Genomic DNA, 14,249 nt, shown 5'->3' on the forward strand with positions numbered 1-14,249 from the left:
CTGCCTAGATGCAAGGTATCCCCAACGGAAAGTCAATTTTCACAGAGGTTCCAGTTTTGTAAAGTGCTGCTTTCTGTCAGAAAATCATTCCGACGGAAAATTACTAACTGGTGCTAATACGAAGTGACTGGCGAAGGGTTCAAAATGATTCAGTGGCCAAGCTGGAATGAGAACCCACAGCCCCTGACCGCTAACCCTGAGCTCTGACCACGAGACAACACTCATCTTTCCCTGAGCAAGGTTGCTCTCGCAGTATTTCTGCCTGGGCCGAAGTGGGGAAATTCTGGAAATGTTTCAAAAGAGATTTTTGTTCAAAGATTTCCTGACGTGGAAGATGAGGAGGGTATGTGTAGAAACCCTTGGTGGCCCCCTGGGGCCTCTTCAGACGGGCTTGGACATGGCAGCGTGAAGGTTTCCATCCACTCTCCTGAGGTGGGCGATGGAGGAAGGTGTCAGGGCCTGATCCTGTCCCCCATTTTGTGCAAACCTCACATAAACTCAGGGTTTATTCCTCACATCTGGGATTTTTAAAACAACTTTTTAGGTAAAACTCTCAAATGGAGTAACCCCGCACAGAAGGGCTGGCTCACACCTCGCCATCCTGCTTTATCTGTTTTACAAGTGATTATGTATTTATGGTCAAGTTGGGGAATGCTCATTTCAGGCATAACCTTCGGTTTTCTTCCTCGTGTTTATTCTTCCCCCGGCTCTCAGCACAGCTGCTAAAGCGAAACCCTCCAGCACCCTCCTATACGTCTCTGCAGTCCTGTAGGGCACTGGGGCTGCAGCTGAGATCCAGCAAATCCCCTTTAACAAACCGACGAGAGCCAAACCCCTCCCCTGCTGCTGCTTTATTCGCTTGTAAAGAAAAGAGAAGCACGGCTTCCTTTCCGAGGCAGGAGCGCTGGTACGGGCCGAATTCCTCACAGGGCACGGGCGGCCTCGCACACGCCGGAGCTTCGTGAAATGGCCGGGGCCAAGCTCGGCGCAGGGGCCCCCGCACGAAGCAGCCGCGGCCCCCGAAGCCGAGCGGGGGACGCCGGGGCCGCCGCCCCCTCCCTGCCCGCCCTGCCCGGGGCCGGGGGCTGCGGGGGCTGCGGGGGCTGCGGGGCGGCTCCTGCCCGGCAGCGGGCGGCGGTCGGGGCCCGGCCCTGCGGGGACGAGCCGTGCGCGGTGCTCCAGCCCCTGCCCCTGCCCGCCCCCGGGGCGGCGGCCATTAATGGTCGGGGCCCGGCCTCTCTGGAGAGCCGCGGGTTGTTTATTTTATTTATTTATTTTTTAATTTTCTTTCAAGCTGGGGCCGCCCTGCGGCTTGTGCCACGGGAGCTCCCTTCGCTGTGCCCCCGGCCCGCGTTGGCTGAGCATTTAAAGCGTGCTATAACGCTGTTTTATATAACGTTTGTGGGGTTCGTGTGTACCTATGGGGGCATTATAGGATTTACGTGCTGGTCTCCCTGCCCGGCTTCCCCAGCTCTGCTTTTCCTGACGTTTCTCAGAAGCACAGCGTGTATATAAAACCTAAATTAATGAGAATTGGCCTGCCCCTCACAGCCCCTCGGTGCCTACAGGCTGTGGCAGGATTAGGGTGCTGAACACTGGGCAAGGAGGCACCGGAGGGCTCTTGGGGCTCTCATGTCGCCTCCCGTCAATTCTCCTGTCACGGCCCTGCAGCAGGAGGCACCATTTTCTGTGCCGCCAGCCTCTCACTCCTTCACCTGCTTCAGATGTCAGTGCCCAAGTGACCTGGCGTAGGCACACGGGACACGTGCGTCACTCGGTGCTTGCTTAATCCTCCAGATCCCAGGGAGTTCTCCTTAAATGTTTCTTGCCCTTAATGAAGGTGGTGGTTTCCAGGATTGTGTTCCCACTATCCCATTGCTGCCACCGGCGTCCTGTTGCTGCTCGCTTTCCCTGCTGCCTCGTTTCTCCTCTCACAGCTCTGCTTTCTCACACCTTTGCAGGGCCGGCTCCTTTGTGTCACCTCTCTGGACACTTGTCCCGGTATTCTCGTAAAGCTGGGGGGCTGGCAGGGCGCCCACCCCAGTAACCTGATGGAGTTTACTCGTGCTGCGTGCCTCACGAGTGACGTGCCCGGCACCAGCCAGGAACCGGTGACCTTGCGGATTCTTCTCTCTTGAGGTGCCTGCGACTTGACAGATAGTTTAATAAATTTAGCAACAGTGCTTCTTCTCTGGAGAACACTTAAGAAACAAGTGTCAGGGAAGGAGAGGAGAGGACTCTCTTTCCTCAGAGGAGCTGGGAAAGTAGTAAACACACGTTACGTGGAGGTGGTCTTCTCATTTTTCATCCCCATGTATTCCCTTATCCTGGAAGACCGTCTGCTTAATTTATTGAAATTAACTTGTTTCTAAATGTATTGAAATACAGTACTGAAATGTACTGTAATTTGAGGTGTCTTAAATATTAATAACCCACTTTTCTACATGATTCTATGCTGGGATATGGCAAAAAAGTTGTCTTTTTTTTTTTCCTCTTGGAAGGGGTGACGGGAATAGGAGGATGGAAACGGAAAGCAGGGGGGATTGGATTCTTGAAGGTTCAGCTGTTCCCAGCTGTAAGAATTGGGGTAGAAACTAATTTATAGTGTCAGGAGAGACTAAATAAACTAGGAATAGGCTGGAAAGTTTTTGTGTGTATTCTTAGCAACTTTTTTTTTGCTCTGTTGTGTGTTTCTTACAGGGATGCACATAAGTTATAATCTAAAAATGTTAATTCTTTTGAATCATCCAAAATAAGTGTTCTCATACATTTTGTTTCTTTTCATTTCCTCAGTAAGTCTGTGTTCTGTCTTCCCATAAGCTCTCATTTAAGCCTTCTTTTGTTTCTGTTAGAGGCAGCTGTGCTACCTGAGAACCAGTAGGTTTGCAGGAGAGGATCAGAATAGCTCTCCTCTGTCCTGGTTTGTATCTTGTGTTTTTCTAATCACCCATGTTGAAATTTTTCCCTTGTACTGGAATAGTGAAGTTTCTCGTATGCAAAACCAACACTAGTGGCACAGTCTCAGTAGAAATGTGTTTCAGAGTTTTATTTTCAGAGGGAAATCTCTGCCTAGCATTGTCTATTTTTTGGCTCTTGTTAATGCCTTCAGGTTGGTGTCTTGAGCTGCCTACCGTTTGCCCTCTGCATTTCCACTTGTGAAAGAAAAAGTACTGAGACCGTTCATAAAATAAAATTGGAAAATGTGTGACCCTCAGCTGTTTGAGGCAAGCAGGTTTACAAGCTGGTGGCTTCTGGGATGTTTTGAGAAAGTCACCAAAGGAAACTTACAGAGAAGGTTTGGCCTGATACCCATTTAGGCGTGTCTTTGTGGGAGTTTGAAATTATGGGACTGATAGGATCATTAAGAAAGCAGATTTTGCATTTATAAAAAGAAATCAAAAACACCCTCACTCCCCCAAAACTCTGTATGTGGGAAGAAGGAAGATAAGTCACTATTTTGAGATGAACAGATGTGATTCTTTAGAAAGAAATAAAAAAAAAGGTTGTAGACATGTTACCCTTGTATGGCAGATATATCTAGATATCTGATCTATGTGCAGCATTTGTTTCTTTTAGCCTAGCCTCATTTGCTTGTAAGTGGTTGTGACAGGAACTTCAAGGCTAGTAATTTTAGTATTGTAGACCAAATAAATGTTTAATTTTAAAATGACAGATTACGTAGGGTTGTCAGTCCATGCTCTTCCCATGCAAGAGTGAACACATACTGTAGAATAGACTCAGGATTCAGCTTACAGACATGTTTGCTTCTGGGCTGAGCATCTTGATAGAAGTGGTTTACAGCATGTCGTTAAAAATTGATTTCACTATTGCATCTACTACTGGCCTAAGTGTTCCAGTATCTGCCAGGAGTAATTATAGACAGTTGGTTCAGATGTTGCTTAAATGTGTAAGCCTTGATGGGAAAGGCAGTGGATTTCAGCCAAAATGCTAATTTTGATGTTTTGTCATTTCATAACGCTATGAACTCGGAACAAATTATTTTTGTACTGATCTACCGATACGTAATCGCGTGGCTAGGGCCAAGTTCATCCTTGATGTAGCGCTGGGCACTACAAATGTGATTAAAGCTCGAGTATCAGCACTAACCTCAAGCTGACTAGCTCAATATCTGCAGTAGCATAATGGCTCCTGCAGGATTCCAGGTAAGCTTATGTACCCGCCTCTGAAGCTCCTGATACCAAGGCTGGTTTGCTCCATTAATGCAGTTTAAACCTAGTGTGTGTGTGGTTATATGAGCTGTTCATGCCTTTCAAATTGCATTCTGTTCTGCACTATATTTTAAATTTTAAGCATTTTTTTTTCTCGTATTAACATTATTATGCTAGGGGTGCATTTCCTACTTAATTTTTTCTCTATGTTTTTGTTTTAACATAGAAGAGAATAAAAAATACAAACATTACAGTACAGGAATGTGCCCCTTTTACAGCCAATGAACTGATCCTGTTTAACCTGTCCAGAGGGGGTTAGGTTAGAGTGACAGATAGATATGAATAGAAAGAAGATAAGAATAGAAAGATCTTCCTTCACATTACGTTGAAAAGGATCAACCACTGGGATCGATAAGTTGTTGTGGAGCCCCATACCTCCTCTGAGTTAGTCGTGAAGCTGTTACAGCTACAATTTATGTAATAATCAGATTGTGTTTTTTTCCCCTCACAGTCAGTGTAAAGAAGGATGGCTTCTTTCAGAGCTTCGAGCATTGTGCTGTGTCATCTGGGACACGTTGGATTGCCAGATCATTAGAGCAGCATTTAGGGGGGCATGCAACTGCAGCGTCAAGGAGAGGATGGATCTAAATAGGTTGGTGTGCGTGTATTGTATCCATTAATGTTTTCAGGGTGTGGAGGAGAAAGGGTGCAGCAGTGTACTCTCTTAATTCCTTAGGTTTTCCTGCGTGGGAATTGTGTCTTGGTGTAGAGTGATCAACATTTCCTCTGCTTGACAAGATGTAGATTATGGCAAGCGTTCAAAATCCTGCAGACTTGAGAGTGCACCTGCAACATTTGCAAGTATCAGGAGTCTAATCCTGAACTACTGATGTGGGTGGCAGTTTTGCCACTGACTCCAGTGGTTTCAGGATCACACCCGGCTTTGGAAGTGGTGGTCCCGTCAAAGCAGGACCAAAATATCCCCGGAGAGAATTGGAGCTGCTGGATTTCCCCAGCAGCTTGTGCCTGCAGTCCTCATCTCCATTTTGCGTGTTCCTGTGGCCCTTTGCTCAGCCTTCCCTTTCTCTGAGAGCTCCTGCCTGCAGCTGTTTCCTGCTGTGCTGGTGTTAGACAGTGGAGCAGAGAGGGAGCTGAACTCGCCTTTTATGTGAGCTGTATTTGCAGGCTTGGGAAGAAATGGAGCAGCCCAGTTTTATACTGTCAGGCTGGAAAGTCTTACTGAGGGAGAACCAGTCTGCGTTTGGCCTCTGACTGTGTGTTCTTCTGATGGTTGCAGCAGAGAGCCTCTCAGGGTGCACTGCAGCTGTGTGATGCCTCGCTCCCCCTTCAGAGAAAACCAGGGAGAGCCTTTGGTCTTCTCCAAGCACACAGTTGGGAGGAGCTCCTGGATTCCTCTGTTTGACACCCTGTGAGGGCCAACGTGCTGGGCATTGCCTGCAGGTTGAAATCCCTGACCTTTCAGAGGTGCCTCCATGCCCCCGAGCAGCACCTCTCTGCTCCTCTCAGTGACCACCAACACGTTATTTGTCTTTGGTGAGCGTATGTGAGCAGTACCTCGGCGTGCCCAAAGCTGCCTGGGGCTCGTTAGGTGCTATTTATTAGCTATTACTATCATCTTGTAGTACTTACTGACACATCTGTGACCAAGCCATCTGGTCAGAGAGCAGAAATACGTATTTTGGTGGATCTGACCACCTTACACCTGGGTTTCACTCATCGCCTATGGTCTGTAGATAGCAGCAAGCCTTTTGGGGGCAATTCGGGGTGCTGATGGTGTCGTGGCTGCATTGAGCAGGTAGATATGAAACGACTGCTTCGTGTAACTCAGGAAGTTGGGCACATCAAACAAAGCCAGCAGGTTTCTGAACTGGCTTGCTTCAAACATCTGAAAGGACATTTTCTAGCATTGTTGACACGGAGCTTTATAACTCATTACCACGGTATTCTGCAGTTGCAAGAGCTTCCCCGGATTCCAAAAGAGCACAAATAAATTTATAGAGGAAAAAGCCTTCAAGGTCTGTTAATCCTCAAGATAAAATTTCTGGCTCAGCCAGCGCCTCTACTGCAGATAGCTGGAGGCTGAGAGGTTGTCCTGGGGGAAGGATCAGCGTACGAGAAGGGCAGGCGTGTGCTTTTCTTGTGGCTTCTGCTCCTTGCAGCGGGATGCTGCTCTGGTTGGGCCTTTCAGCCAACCCCTGTAGCCGTGTGCTGCTGTAATGAGGGCTCAGAAAACGCTGTTGCTCTCACTTGATTAGTGGTAGGGACTGTATCTTCCAGCCTGAGTTCGAGAGAGGGGCTGCGAGGAGAGCACAGTTCTCTATTTTAGCACCAATATGTAATAGAACAGATTCTAGAGAAAAACAACAACTCTGTTGTGCACGAATGAGCTTGGTATTTGTTGACAGTGGTCATGCTGACATCTTTCTGCTGTTCACGAGAGATCTACGTAGGCAGAAGAAACTGAAAATAAACGAATTTTGGATCTCATTTCTTAGAATGGTTTGCTTAGTCATTTTTACTTCCCTGTCCGTGTTACTTTTTTGTTGTTTCAAGTGACTTGGTTTGGTGTTGTGTGTTTCCAGCTGGAAATCAGTTACACCAGGACGAAGCAGGATGCGTTGTGCCTTTTGTCAGAGGAGGTGGAAGTAGTTTGGCCTGAAAGTATTTAAAATACAAACGGTGAAATTAAAGGGCAGAAGGCGGTGATGAAGTAATGGTTTTGTCCTGAACACAGAGGGGAAAAAGACAAAAAGGATAGGAAAGACATTACAGCAGATTAGTACATAGTGGGGATATGTTTCCCCTGTATTTATACAGGGGAAAAAAGGAGGTACTAGAAAGTAGTAGAATATTTTCAGTCCTGTGATAGGATTTATTGAGGTGATGTTACAATGTTGGGGTAGGGGGGCGATTGGGAAGGTTTGGAGGAACAATCTGGGTATGATGAGACCAGGTGCTGGGGCCATGGTTTTAGGCCTTTTCCCACTATGTTCAGCTGTTTCCTCTTTTTTTACGATATGAGGCAGCCTCACAGAATTTACCACAGAATGGATATTTGATGGAGAATGTTTGTTTTTCAGTGAAGGAGACGGTGATGAGCAGACTTTCTGCAGCTTGCTTGCTTTTCCTTGATTGCAGTTCTGTTGTTGCTAGCACAGCGCTCACATTCCAAAGTCTCGGAGATCTCCTGCATGTAGGTGTTTCTGTTTGGGGAAGAGCAATGGGAGGGGAGGTGTGCTTTTATTCATTGTTTTTGTTTTGTTTGCTGGTGGATGGCTGAAAAATAAGTGTTTGTGGGTAGTTATAACACAGTCCCTTGGGCATTTTAGGGTATTATTCTATATTAGTACTGGCCTTCAACACAGCAGGAGAATTCCCCGTGTGCACCCACTCTCCCACAGATATGCACCTTCTTTGTTCACATCGAAACAGGAATTAAAGATCCTGGAAGAAGAAAAGGAACTCACTGTCTTCAAGAAGAGATTGCCAGTCTTCTACCAGCAGTTCTGGTAGGTTACTGGAATCCTAGAAAGGCAACAAAATGTTGAATTTCCTATATAATGTCAAAAACACTCCTTTCATTTTATCTTCTTTCTACAACTGACAAACAACTTTTTTTTTTTTTTTTAAGTATTTACATCTTTTCGCACTAAGATTATGAAGCCTAATTTGAGCCTGTTAATCTTTTCCCGGTAATCTGCAGAAAAGCACAGCTGCACTACTAAAAACATACTGTTTATCCATGATCTCTGGGTCTGGGCAGCCTGCAGCGTTCCAAAAGATCAAAGTTTAAAGCAGACGTGCCAGTCCTTCCTAATTCCTTGTGTTTAATCTCATGATAGCCCAAAAGCTATACTTGCAGCTGATAAATACTTCTGCTGAGCTTCAGCCGGCGTGCTTGTGAGCGTGCAGCCTTCTTGTCCTGTAGCTTTAACAGAAAGGTATGTCCTGGCAATTTGATAACCATGAAATAAGGTAGGACAAACTGGATTTAGCAGTTGTAATGAAGCAGTCACTGGTTATTTAGTCATTCCTTTTAAATTAAAGTAAACAATGTTAAGGATTTTCTTTTTTTTTTATACATATAAAAAGAAATATTTTTGCAAATGAGCTTCACCCCTCGTTTTTTTTTCATTGCCTATGTGGGAAAACTAGCACATTTGTTTAAGGATAAACTGGGAAGTCTGTGGTTTCCAGCGTGCACATTTTGGATAATATTTATACAGACTATTATTTAATGGGCCATATAAATATTTATCGTATGCTGCAGGCCTTTGATCATAAATGCCTGTTTGAAAAGCCATTCTGTCCCTGCTGTGATTTGCAAAGAAAGAGACCATTGCTTTTCTAGTGCTTGGAGGCAGTTTTGGCTTTTTGTCCTGGCTTAGTGGTTGTCGTCATGGCCTATAACATGGTTAAGCTGGAGATGTCTTTTTAAATCTCTTTTTTTCCCTCTCTCCTTCTCTTTCTGTTTGCAAGTTCAAATAATAACTTGTCCACATGACGCCCTAATTCTGCACTAGACAGCCAAAGCTCTGTTGAAGTTTCAGGGGCCTTTTTTCTTGCTTGCTCTGCCTCAGATCCCTCACTGCTCTGTCGCAGTGTAGAGAGGCATCATCTGTTCGTGTTGTGTCTGGCGAAGGAGCTGTCATAGACCAGATTCCTGTTTAACTGAGAAAGTGGGGGGAAAAAAGTGTATAAAGGGTAGTGGTGTAATCACCACACATTCCACCACCTGGGAAGTCCATAAATATCATCGTATCATCCATGCATCAAATATTTTGTTAGGAATACTGTGCTCGAGGAGTTGATCTGTCTGACTGGGCCTTTAGGACTTTTGGTTTCTTCTGGTTCACTGTTCTCCTTGTGATTATACTGACTGCAGGATGTGCATGCTAAGAATCCAACAGACACAAAATGCAAACCAAGGTTTTATTGCACAACAGAATTTTAGATGCATGCGGTAATAGATGCTGGTATCCAGATTCCAAACCAGCAAGTTTGTGCTGGGACCTTCTCCTAGCTCTCCACTCCTTTGCTTCATTTCTGAGTTGGAGCCTCCTCTTGTGCCAAAGGAATATTCTGTAAACAAAATCAAATGAGAACATTCCTCTTTGAATTCCCTATAAAGTACTTTAGCTAAAGATTTTCAGCCAACCTCACCACTGAGTTCTTAGGTTCTCAATTCATAGCTTGAGGCAGAGTCCCTGGCCGGTGACACTTTTGACCTAGAGATGACGGTGCTTTTTGTGGGCCTGCTTGACAAGTAGGTGAAATACCAAGGGGCTGGTATTCCAGAAAAACCCTTGGCATCAAATGATGTTTCTGCAAACAGATCGGATCCTAATTTAGAGACACTGTACTTTGAGCTGCTTCGGTAACTGAGTGCTTGCTGTGCCTGAAAAAAAAGCTTAATGTTTACTTTTAGCCTTTTTCTATGAGTTATCAAAGCATTGCTTTGTAAATCTGGATGATTTTTACTCAGAGAAAAAGCAATTCCAGTAGGTTTGTGGTACTTCTTGTTTGAAGTCTGTCACTTAACAATTCTCGCTCGTTGTCCATTAATTTAGAGAAATAAAATAGTGTATGTCCACAGAGTGATATGTGCTGCTTGAGCATTGAAACAAACTCCCTCACACATGCGCATCCTGGCTGCTTAGTAAGGAAAAAAGAAAAGTAAACATTACATGGGCTGATTGAGTTCCAGGTTTCAAATGTTTGTGGGAAGAATCCAATGCAAAGCCGTAATTTTAAGTGCTGAGTAGGAGGTACTATGAGCTTAATTCTCTAACATCTGTTAAATTTGTTCTCGAAGTAGCAAAACACATTAATAAGCTAAAATCAAGGCTGCCATACAGGGAAGAGAAATGAAAATCTGGAGTAATCCTGTGTGTGTGAGAAGGAGGCAGGATGTAAAGCATTCCTTTTGCTGTTGGTGTTCTGTGAAAAGTAAGAAAGATAAATTTGCCTATGTCAAAAAAAAAAAAAAAAGAAAAGAAATCTTTGCAACTTGTGGTTTATTCTCTTCTTTTTATGAGTCAGCAGTTAAAGGCAGAGCCAAACTAGGGAAAAAACAGGGAAATTCATGAGATAGTAGCAGGACCAGCTTTGTGCAATTTCTTCCTAACAGTAAGATTTCTTGCAAGCAGCTAGCAGCATCTGCAGCCAGCCCGTTAGGCTTTGAGGAGATTGAGTGCAAAATGAAGAAGTGACCATCATCTGTTGAGCAGAATGTCTTAAAACTCCTTTTACAGCCAAGGGCTAAGAGGAAAAGGCAGAGTGCTGTAAGTATCCCCAGCTGACAGATGCAGTATTAATCACTGATATCGGGAGAATTGTCCTCTCCGTGACAGAGGCATTAGCTTTTGTTAGTCTGACCAGGTCACAGAGCCAGGGCCAAGAAAATAAAGTGAGCTTTCTTGCCAATATTCCTAGGTGTTAGACTCATGGCACACCATTATTTTTAGCTGATTGCTCATCGCTTGAGCAGATGACCTTGCTTTAGCAAGATTAGCGTGCGTTGCACCTTCTGGGCAGGATCAGAAGGCTGAGAGTGCTTAGTGTTCCCATCAGTGCTGCCCTATACTTTCTAGCTTTGATTTTTTTCTAGTTTTTGGTATTAAAAACTATCAATGTGTACAAATTCCTCTAGCAACCCTTCCATGCGCCTACCTCAGTGCACGCAGAAAGCTGTGTGATAGCTGCTTTGGACTGAACTGGACTGCCAAGGAGCTTTAGTGGGGGACCAGAGCTCCCTCATACCAGTGCTGTCCAAAGGACAAAAAAAAAATGGTCCTGGGCCCACAGTGATGGCAGTCAGAGCATGAAATGACAGGTTTAGGGAGCACAAAGCGATAGTATGGGACAGATTGTGACTGCAGAACTCGCAGACTAAACAGATTTCCAAGAACCACTTAAGGGGACAGGATGGAGGGAAGCTGGCTGGATGAGTAGATTTTGTTAGCCAAGGCCATTGGCTTATGCTGTTTTAACTGCAATTGCAACATTGTCCTAATTCAGCTGTTATGCTGCTTAATTATCGTGCAGGATGATGCATGGGTTGTGAGTTCTCTGAGGCAGGGGAAAGCCTTTTTTACCTTTATTTTTCTTTGTTATTTCACTTCTAACCCTCAGTGATAACAGATTTGTAGTAGCCATCAACAGCAGTGGCTAGAAGCCAGCCATAGATGTGAACAGCCACTTGGGTTGTTCCAGCCCTGTGTTCAAACTGACACCCAAGGATAGAGCTTGACCTGTACTGAAGATAATTCATAGGAAAATAGGGATCTGGTTTCCCATTTTGTAGGAGTAAAGCAAGTAAAAAGCATTGCTTCCAAAATGGAGTATAATTTACATGGCTATACAATCAGCTGTAATTGTGTAAAGGTAGAAAGAGGACTTTCAGAGTTCTGGGTTTCAGTGCTTGCTATTGCATTTGGGGTATACTTTGGCACTGAAGTTAGTTATTTCCAAAAACCATGCACAGGATTAATTTGAAATGCGAGTATCCTGTTGTTCTACTAAGCAATATTTCTCCAATCTTTCTGCCTCTGCCCACGTTCTTAAACAACCCATCTTCCACACACAGATGTAATCCGGGTCACTTCTTTGGGATAGATGGAGTGTTTTTTTACAGAGCCCTTTCGGTGCTCTCTAAATGGATTCATCAAATGATAATTGATCCTTTCATTTTCTGGAAGTCAGAGACTTAAGTGTCAGCTGAGTTCTGCATGTTTCAGAGGCTTGATAGGAGATTCATGTAAGCACTTGTCTGACCTATGAAGTACGTTGTATCAGCTCTTAATTAGCATTTTCCCAGCTTGATTAGATGTAAATGTTAACTATTAATTAAGGACAAACTGAGAAATTAAGTACAGTGCATTTGTCACTATATAAAATGTCATCTATTTAAGCATAATATAGTGAAGCAAGCAACTTGTTATGAATAATTAAACTGATTAACTTGAACTCACTTTGTTCTTGTAGGTTGTGAGAGAGCAGGCACAGATTTCCTGGGATACTCCTGTAACTCAACAAAATAATTTCAGCAAATTATTCTCTGAATGTCTAAAATGGTGTGGAGTCACGGTAGATAGATCTTAAAAACCTAAGCAGTTAATTTCTCCTTTTTTTTTTCTTTTTTCTTTTTTTTTTTTCTTTGTAGGGCTCAAAAGTAGGTAATATGTCACTTAGTTATTTTAATTACCAACATGACACCACTTTTGGGGGGAGGAGGAAACCGTTTTCAGATTCTGCAGAATTCAGCCTGACTCACTGTCATGTTTGTTGGCTCTATAGGAGGCACCAGCTCCTGGCTCCTCATTCCTCTTCAGTTTGGGGTTCAGTGCAGCCAGGCACGCAACCCTTTTTTTTTTTTTTTTTTTTTTTTTTTTAACCAGTTCAGGGGTATAATTTGTTTGCATGAAGGCAATGACATGTCCCTGGTGTTACTTCCAGTCTTGTCAATTGGATTCACTTGTGGACAAGTTATTAGCAGCTTCCCCATCTGCCAGAATTCAGGAAAACCCAGGAATCTCTGGATTGAACTTCCCCTTCTGTGTAAGGCACCAGCTCCTGATGAGCGTTGAGTTTGAATCCATAATTTTTCCTTTGCTTACCGTCTCCTTCCTTCTACTTCCCTTTATGTAGAGATGGTACTGTATGGCCACTACTCAATTCCTTGATTGTGTAAGTGCATGAATTTTATCACAGCACTTGTGTTCTTACAAGTGAATTTACATTTTGCTTTTCAGGAACTTCTACGCCATGCAGCATATCTGCAAACATTTGAGATAAAACAGTACACGTAGTGCAAGACTTGAAAACTCAAAGTCATTTAAAAATGTCACATGAAGATTTGCTAAAAAAGATACCAAACAAAGCACTTGTACAGCATCTCTCCTGTCCTGTTCAGTACATAGTCATTTTATCTGTTTTTAAACACTTTTTTTGGTGTGTTTCTTTTTTCCTCACAGGTTTTATTAAAAATGCACAGCAAGAAGCAAACTTCAGTAAAATACTACGTTGGAATTGATGTTGGATCAGCAAGCGTTCGTGCAGCTTTGGTGGACGAGTTTGGGACAGTAGTGGCACATGCAGAGCAGCCAATCCAAATCTGGGAACCCCAGCCAGACCACTACGAGCAATCCTCTGCTGACATTTGGGCTGCCTGTTGCACAGTCACCAAGGTATCTGAAGAAAAAGAAAGTGAAGGAGATCTGTCTTGTAGGCAGCACTTCAAGTTATGAGAGTTCGAAGTCTTCCAGTCACTGGCCTTTAACATCCAATCCTGTAGGTGCTGTGTTACCGTTTAACTTGTAACCACCCTTAGGCATTAAAGGCACTTTTAGGGTATGGCTCTTGTAGCCTCACATCAGTTATGTAGGTGAGGAGCTGAAAGCCAGGGTGATACAGTTAAAAAGAGGATGAAAGCCCTTCCTTTGTGCTGTTAGCTCTGAGGAAGGATGTACCCACTGCCTTCAGGATTCACATCAGGGTTTTTTGATTCACTGGTGTTACGTTCTAGCCACAAGACAATTCTTTAGAGGACACAAGGTTGCTCAGAACCTGATAATGCATACATTTAGAGGCACACACTGTGTTGCACTGGAGTCACAAGCTCATTTATTTATTGTAGAGAAGTTACAGTTGGGTTTGTGGATGGTGCTCTGAGGGAGACCGTCTATCACATGTGATGCCTGTCCAGTGTTATAAAGCCAAAATAAATTATATGTGTTTGTGGATGGCATTCAGCATAAAAACAGACTGAAATAAACCTTACTATGCAGGAAAATCTCCTTGGACCCTCTGATCCAAGCCTGTATGTGCTGGTGGTAAAAGTAAATTACTGACCTTGTTTTGCAGCGTACATGTGAGCCATTTTATGGCTCTTAATAAAGCCCCAGCCTGCTCCATGATCTAAGGTTGTTTTTTTAAATATTCATGATATGCTTGGTAATTTGCAGATGGACAGTTCGCCCATTCTCTTGGTATTGATCAGCCTTTTCAAACATTAATGAGCTTGGCTCGGCAGAAATGCCCTGAGATGAAGGAGACGAG

At 44.0% G+C, this 14,249-nt stretch overlaps 1 protein-coding gene across 11 annotated transcripts in view; it reads left to right on the top strand.

The window, feature by feature from the left end:
- The first annotated feature begins 753 nt into the window (after positions 1 to 753).
- FGGY (FGGY carbohydrate kinase domain containing) overlaps positions 754 to 14,249 on the top strand; it is a 137,696-nt gene continuing 124,200 nt past the window's right edge. For 5 of the 11 annotated variants that reach the window (XR_003498742.3, XM_072041715.1, XM_027462685.3 and 2 more), the window contains exon 1: positions 13,166 to 13,378. Coding sequence is in view for 10 of the 11 variants with exons in the window: in XM_072041715.1 (XP_071897816.1) it covers positions 13,178 to 13,378 (201 nt within the window). In the remaining variant the exon portion in view is untranslated. Of the gene's footprint in view, positions 908 to 1,961; positions 2,140 to 4,680; positions 4,822 to 7,270; positions 7,384 to 7,622; positions 7,700 to 7,977; positions 8,132 to 13,165; positions 13,379 to 14,249 lie in introns of those variants that run through there. The other 6 variants (XM_072041716.1, XM_027462681.3, XM_027462683.3 and 3 more) reach the window with 6 other exon arrangements.

Source organism: Anas platyrhynchos, chromosome 8 (genome assembly GCF_047663525.1).
Source record: "Anas platyrhynchos isolate ZD024472 breed Pekin duck chromosome 8, IASCAAS_PekinDuck_T2T, whole genome shotgun sequence".
Lineage (NCBI taxonomy): Eukaryota > Metazoa > Chordata > Aves > Anseriformes > Anatidae > Anas > Anas platyrhynchos.